This window comes from Zea mays, chromosome 7 (assembly GCF_902167145.1).
Source record: "Zea mays cultivar B73 chromosome 7, Zm-B73-REFERENCE-NAM-5.0, whole genome shotgun sequence".
In the NCBI taxonomy this organism is placed as follows: Eukaryota; Viridiplantae; Streptophyta; class Magnoliopsida; order Poales; family Poaceae; genus Zea; species Zea mays.
This window is the reverse complement of record NC_050102.1, coordinates 167,369,220-167,376,631: the sequence shown is the minus strand read 5'-3', so window position 1 is coordinate 167,376,631 and position 7,412 is coordinate 167,369,220. Positions and strand designations below refer to the sequence as shown.

General features: G+C 41.8%; 1 protein-coding gene across 1 annotated transcript; it reads right to left on the bottom strand.

Annotated features, from left to right (window-relative positions):
• Positions 1–1,392: 1,392 nt before the first annotated feature.
• Positions 1,393–7,074, bottom strand: LOC100192046 (exostosin-like protein). Its single transcript, NM_001365509.1, has 3 exons — positions 6,009–7,074; positions 3,957–4,322; positions 1,393–1,891 (listed from the first exon to the last, which is right to left on the bottom strand). Exons 1-3 carry the CDS (start codon positions 6,951–6,953, stop codon positions 1,700–1,702), a joined length of 1,503 nt encoding a protein of 500 aa, NP_001352438.1. The 5' UTR covers positions 6,954–7,074; the 3' UTR covers positions 1,393–1,699.
• Positions 7,075–7,412: the final 338 nt, after the last annotated feature.

Below are 7,412 nucleotides of genomic sequence, written 5' to 3'. Positions count from 1 at the left end.
TGAGTTGGTAGTTAAACATATAATGATTCTGGATTAAGAAAAAACATTTGATGGAAAATAGAAAAGTCTAGACGAAATTCCATATGAACTTGAATGTGCATTTCTAAAAGTTTTGAAGCATGATTTTTATGTATATGGTATGACTACTTGGGCAAGTTTTTAAGCTAAATAATAAAAAAGTTGGACAATGAAATATAGTTTTCTAAATATGGTATGTGTAGTCAAGGGAAGAAAATCTCTATGTTTATAGGTACGCTAGACACTCCTAACTACACTTTGTAATACTATCTCACTACATATAATGGGTAATAAACTTCCTATTTAAGTATGCGCGTGAATGTTTCTGATAAATTTTTACCATTATAGCATATATGGATGGCATCCACTTGTAGCTGAGGATGTATGGACTTGAATTTCCATTACTTTAAGTCCATGGTAGATGATATCTTTTGAAGTACTCTATTAGAACTAGTTTGGCAACAAGTTTTTCTAAGGGATTTTCATTTTCTAAAGAGAAATTAGTTTATTTTCTTTTGGGAAAATTGAGTTACCAAACTAGCTCTTAAAGGTCAGTCTAATGTTGACACTAGCGGAATAAAAAAGGCTATTATTTTTAATCCAAAATATTGTTTTTTAGAAGAAAAAGAAAAAAATATTGTTAGAAGTCTGAAGCAAGAAAGTATCACGCACTAATTTTTTTTCTTGAACATCAATTATTTCAATCCACCAAATTTGAGTAATACGAAATTCATTTTTACCAAATTTGAGTAATACGGGGTTGGTTCAAGTAATAAGATGATCCATCATTTTTTCGCTCATCACATTGTTTTGTTTGATTTATGGAATAGAATGAGCTAATCATTTCTCACAAGCTAAGACTATCTTCAACAGTTTACATATCACAATTCTCATATTTAAACTTCACTCTGTCAACAATGCACATCTTGTTCATTTGATTTTAATCTGAAATGACTTCTACTGTTTATACAATGTTTTGTCTCTATAGATTGCAGCTGCAGCAATATGAACTGTTGGCTTTAATTCGAAGCCTAAGTCTACAATGCAACCAATCGCTTACCTATCATCATCCTTATATTTAAACTTTACTATATGAACAACAATCTATAGTGTAAAAGAATGTTTTTAGATTGTTTTAGGTGGTTATATGCACGCTCTAACAATTAGTATTGATACAAAAATAAGGCATTTTATCAAATCAATGAATGGAATTATTACGCATCGCCTCATCTAAAGTGACATAATTCTTCAAACCAAACGCTTATAAATTCCATATTGAGATCCTATGATCCAAACATGCCCTGAATCTGGATGGACCTGTACCGCCTGCTACTGTGCTACAAAAGAATCAATCGACACAATCACACAAATAACTTGGTCCACGCACTGGCACGGGGATTGATGCTTATGTAGGTCGAAAAACTAGGGCAGCGAACTGCCGACAACAAAAAATAGCTAATGTAACTTACAATACAAAAAGGGCACTGTAAGGTTCCTGACTATCCGCTCCTCCTATACAAATCTAGTAAAAACTCAAGGATTGTGGTAATTAGTAAATTTACTGTTCAAAAATAGTGGCTGGTAATCTCGTTTTACATGGAACTGTACAACCTAAAAAATTCAGGCAATGTGATCACAGGAAATAGGCACAGAGCTTGTAGGCCGATGAGTTCCATCTTGTTTAACTGGCCGCAGTTATGTCAGTTGGAGTTGTAGAGCAGATGCACGAACAATCTGTTCCATTGGTGCCTCTTTCAAGCAACCGTTTGTCGCGGTTAGTCAACAACTTTATCAGTGGTGCTTTAAGGGATACTTGGCGCCAAATCTCATTCACTGGTCCATTCGGATCCTCGTACTCAAAGTAATGTCTGACCTGAAAAAGAGATTCAAATTTCAGCGAATAATAAAATTATTAACAGATAAATATACTCAAAGATAATTTGAATGTGCATGCCATGCCTCTCAACTAAATTTTATGCAAAATATAAGACCAGATTGAAACATCACATGTTCCTGCCTCGTGCCACAAGCCACATATCTCCACCCCATGTCCCCATGCATCAATGCATGAATAAGATTGCAAACTAGTATGGACCCACCGGCTTCAGCTCGTTCTAGTCATTTTGTTCAATCAACCATATATACTACCTCCGTCCTAGAATGATAAGCATATCGTAAACCAACAATTATTCAAGTTATATAGAAGCTTAGTATATAAAACTTGTGTCAGTAGATATATATTCAGTGCTTTGAGATAATATTGATTCCACTGATTTCAAGTCGGGCGACCAGCTGGTCGTCACAGAGGACCGACCAGGCGCCTAATCGCGATTAGGGCGACGATTAGGACGCCTAATCGGTCCTGGTCGACCTCAGGTCGTCTCCTAATCGTCCTATACAATTTCTGGACATATATATGTATATAGCTATATATAACAAGCAATACTGCAATAGCCAATAGGCTAGGCACTATATAAGTCTGAAACTCTGAATTGAGTCTGAAATTACAAGCAGTGAAGCAGCAGAAATGAAAGTCTGAAATTGTAACAAGAGACTGCAGAATGCACTGGTGCTGTGATGGTAAGAAGAACCAAGAAGTCAAGAACAACTGACCGCAGAGTGTAGACATACTGATAATAAGATAGAAAAGGGGGAGAAGGAAGGGACCAGCACCAGTCATCAGTTCCTCTTCGTCAATGCTCTGGTGGAGTCCTGGAGAGCCGGCGCCGGTGTATTGGAGCAGCCGCCGGTGAATGCACTGGACAAATGACGGCGGTAGAGGGCAGACAATGGGCAGGGGCGCAGGCAGGGTTTGGGTTACGGCAGCGCTAGGGTTTCGACAGGGGAGGCAAGCGGTTTATATTGCTTACTGTAGATGCGCCAAAAAAGGATGAAGCCCAATAGTAAACCCTAGCCGCCACTGGACGACCAGAAATCAACTAATCCGACGCCTAATCGGACGATCTGGACGCTTAATCGACGATCTGGACGACCAGAACGTCTGATCGCGTCGTCCGGCTAATCGACCACTTACAGGCGACCAGCCCGACTAATCGCGATTAATCGCGATTAGTCGGACGACTTGAAAACAGAGATTGATTCTTTAGCAAATGACAACATGTTGTGAAATAAATTAAGGGTCAAAAACTATTTTGTATGACTTTTCCATGATCAAAATACACATAATTTCAGGACAAAGGGAGTACATAATGAACCAGCAATTCAGCGGAATGGACCCACTTGCATCGTCAAAAGTATACTACTCGCTCCTAGATACATAATTTTTGCTATGCACCTAGATATAGGTCATGTCTAAATACATGCAAAAGTCATGTATCTAAAAAAGCCAAAACTACTTATAATTTGGAATGGAGGGAGTACTATATAAGATCGAATTGGTGAAAGAGCACAAAATAACTCATATATGGAGGCCAGAAAATAATAATATGCCTAAAGTGACAGCTTGTCAAAACAATCCCAAAGCACTATATATCCATGTTCTTACTACATATTCTAACCCAAACAAGAATGAGATGGTGGGGTGATCTTCTGGCAAATGCACTGAGTAGCTTACTCGGATTTCAAATGCTAGCACAGAAGTGGAAAGTGTGAATGGAGTTTCTTGCCGAGGCATAGTGATGGCAGAATTTCATGATGGTTTTTAGTTACGCTAGCTACACTAAGTCGTGAAAGGCTGATCACTGAGGAAGTTTATACTTCAGGCCCCACAAATTTATTTTTCAAATCCTCTGAAATTACTGAGCTACAGTCAAAATGTTATTACATCATTCAGGCACCGCATACTTTCCAACATGCTTTGTAGGTGCAATCTACACATTGTTTTCCAATTAAAAAAAACAAAAATCACTGCACAAAAGAATACTGCATCCAAGAAACACATGCAAACAGCAGTACGGTCTAGGTTAGTCAGTACTGACCTTTTTTATTTCCCTCTGGTACTCCAGAATCCTCTCTGAACTGATTCTTCGAAGAGTTGAAGTTAAGTATCCAGGCTGTACTGCTTTGCTTGTCCCAACAAATATTGATATTTTATTGTAGTCTATAATATCTTCGAATGGAAGTTCAATGTAATCACTGGCTATAACAGGAACACACAGACTGACAAGTGCATCAAATAATCTGCATGCTGAGGGAGTATCTCCGGCAGGATGCAGGCAAAATTTAGATGAGTGCATTCCTTGTGTAGCTTCACGCCGACTCTCCCTCGATTGTGTTCCATGTTTTATGGTTACATCATCCTCGTTTTCAAGAATCTGAAAAAGTGCATCACGAACCTTCCCTCCCTACAATATTCATAATGATAAAACTGTAGCATAAAGATATGATATTGCATAACCAAAGTACAAAATCAAAACAAGACAGTGACTGTAACTCCATTGACAAGGAAAACAACGATGAACTACATGTAAATTGATTAAAGAAACTAAAAGATGAAACATAGTAATGCACATTTGTTTTTTTAAAGGAGGATACTTGACAAATTTTGGATGGGGAAGAGAATGAACAATTTAGTTGTTTGTTTCAAACCAAAAGAAAAAAGTATACGCCTTCCTTTTTCCTCGACTATTCCATACTTCATTTATCTTATCAATCATGGTTTTGTGTTTCTTATCAGGATGTTGCTGATGCTTGGATGCTACAGTAGTCTTCTATAGTGTTCCTACTTCCTAACAAAAAATTGCCTTCAACAATGATGTTGCATTCTATGCATAGAAGATGAACAAAAAAAGGAGCTAGGTAGTTGAAACAGAAACAAAAAAATTCAGAGGACAATTATTGTAAATGACATTGTCAAAAAAAACAAATGTTTTGGTAAATATATCTGAAACTAGATATTTTGAATTGAAGATTGCAAAACTTTAACTGCTATGCCATTCTGAAATTCGACAAACTTCAGAGTCAACAAGCCCCTAGTCCCCTACACATAATTCCAAAAATATATTATCAAAAAATTGCTTCAGTTTGTATATGTTTCCGTTGAAACCAATTTTCCTAGTTCAAGTTTCCTTGGGCATCCGGTTCAGAACTTGCCATAGATAGTTCAAAACGGGCACAATTGCATCCTAACTACTGGGAGTATATCTGCTACTTCTAGTGCTTCCTGGATAACAAAGCTATAGCTGGGTCTCTGAGCAGTTAGTTTGATCAGGTGCTTGATGATGTTGGTGCAATCTGACCCAAGTGTGCCTTCTTGAGGGTTGGGGTGTCCAATTCGCAGTCAGGGATAGGTCCTCTCTAGACGCACATGCCTATCTCTCCTCAAGCACACAAAAGGAGCAGAATTCAGTTACTCACGAGCTCACCCAGCTAGCAAAATGGATGTTTCATACTGCAGATTGCAATAATTGTCCAGTGTGTGTCGAGCATCTAGTTGCTGCAGATTGTATTTCTTTCTTGAGTAATTCGTAAAGCTCTCTCTTTATTAGGCAAAAGAAAAAGGCATCCTAACTCTGTTTTCTTCTAAGCTTCATTTTTATACAAGATAATATGAATATCAGAACACCATTAATGTAATGCCATTTAGATAATACTTCCTCCGTCCCAAAAAGAGTGCAATTCTTGCTTTTTCAAGGAGTCAAATAATTTAAAGTTTGACCAAATTTGTGCAAAAAAAGTTACAAATACTTATGACGCCAAATAAGTATCATTAGACTAATTATGAAATACATTTCCATAGCAAACCTATTTGGAGGCATATGTTGATACTATTTTATATAAACTTAGTCAAACTTACTAAAAAAATGACTTGGTTCAAATCTAGAATTACATTCATTTTAGGATGGAGGGAGAGTGTCAATTAAGAATGTTGTGCTTGGGCACACTAGAAAACTACAAGTTCCAAAGGGGCGCCTTCACTTGGTTGTCTATAATCTACATTCTACAGCATATATGCTCCCCTTATAAACGCAATTGACCAATGCCCCGGTCAGATTAGATTCATCATGTTTCTTCCAGAATTCAGGAGTTACCTCCTTGCGGTACCTATTGCCCATGAAGAACAGCAAAGAGGGGCGACCATCCACCCCGACCTCACCCTTGAAGGAGTTGATTCGATGTGAGTAGGGCAGGATGACATCCTTGACGAGAGATGCCTGGTCGCTGCGCAACCTGCCGAAATCAGAAACCAGGAGTACGGCATTGCTGATCCGATCGACCACCCTGTAAAGGGCATTGGGATCCTGGCAGATGAAAACGTGATCCCTCCCCCTGTGGCGCTGCCAGTAAAGTTGCCGCTCCAGCCACTCTAGCAACTCCTCTTGCAAGGCCTCGTCGCTGTACGCTGTCCCCGCCCCAGAGGCGTTTGCTGCCAGCGGAGAGCGGATGGGGTTGACAACAAGGCTGAGAGAGGAGAAGAAGGGCACGTAGAAGAGGTCGGCGTCGCTCGGGTCGTCCACGCGTGCCACGGGGCGGTCCTGCGGCCTGCGTCGGAGCAGGTCCTTGAAGAGCCACCACTCCGCCGAGTGCTGGTGTCCCGGGTACCGCAGTTGCTCGTCGGGCAGAGTAGCAGCGGCGTCCGCGGAGCCAGATGTCGCACGCGCAGCCTTATAGCTACGGACGACGCCGTAGGTAAACTTGGCCGGCAGGTCGTACAGGTAGATCTTGACGGGTGCAGGCGGGGCGGAGGTTGACGCCGGAGATGAGGAGGCGAAAGCGGAGCCAGAGCTGAGGGAGCGAGAGAAGCGGGAGGTGGAGGGGAAGGAAGGGGAGAGGAGAAGGAAGAGGAGGGCGAGCGAGAGCGCGAGGAGGAGGAGGAGGACCGGGGAGGGGCGGCGCGACGGCATGGCGCGCGCGGCGAGCGCGAGGAGGGATCTCGGGAGGAGGAGGTTCAGGCGGGGAGGCGGCGACGACGGTGGCGGCGGCACGAGGATTGGGGACGGGCGCGGCTTGCGGGGCGGCCTGCCGCGCTCCCACATGAGGCCGGCCACGCGGTCGGGTGTGGGCGGCGATGTGGAGGTGGAGTGCGGCGTAAGGAGTGAGGCGGGGCCGCGGGGGACGACGGAGATTGGGATGCGAGTAGACGTCGTGGCTGCGGGCTGCCCACTAGCACTGGTAATTTTTGTCACTATGAAACGTATTAAATCTCCTCACCTCTCGTGCTTTACAATGTAATACGTTTAGAAATGGAAGGATAGGGAGAGATTCGACGATTTAGAAATTCACACGACGTCCTTGGTATAGACTCAAAATCAATCTTAGCCTCTGAGAACAGCCATTAAATCTCCTCCGTCAAAATAAGTCTGCGCAGGCACGGCTTTCGTCCGCATCAACGTCTATGTCCGGTGAGCCACGCCGCTCGTGAGTACCTCCGATGAGCTCTCTTATTCTCTGTTCTTCCTTCCCATTCTCCATTCCCCATTTCTCTATTGTAATCT

Coding starts and splice junctions, on each gene's coding strand:
- LOC100192046 (NM_001365509.1), bottom strand. CDS start 6,953: ATGTGGGAGCGCGGCAGGCCGCCCCGCAAGCCGCGCCCGTCCCCAATC. Junction 4,323..6,008: donor GCAATAGGTACCGCAAGGAG/GTAACTCCTGAA, acceptor TGAATATTGTAG/GGAGGGAAGGTTCGTGATGC. Junction 1,892..3,956: donor ACCAGAGGGAAATAAAAAAG/GTCAGTACTGAC, acceptor TCTCTTTTTCAG/GTCAGACATTACTTTGAGTA.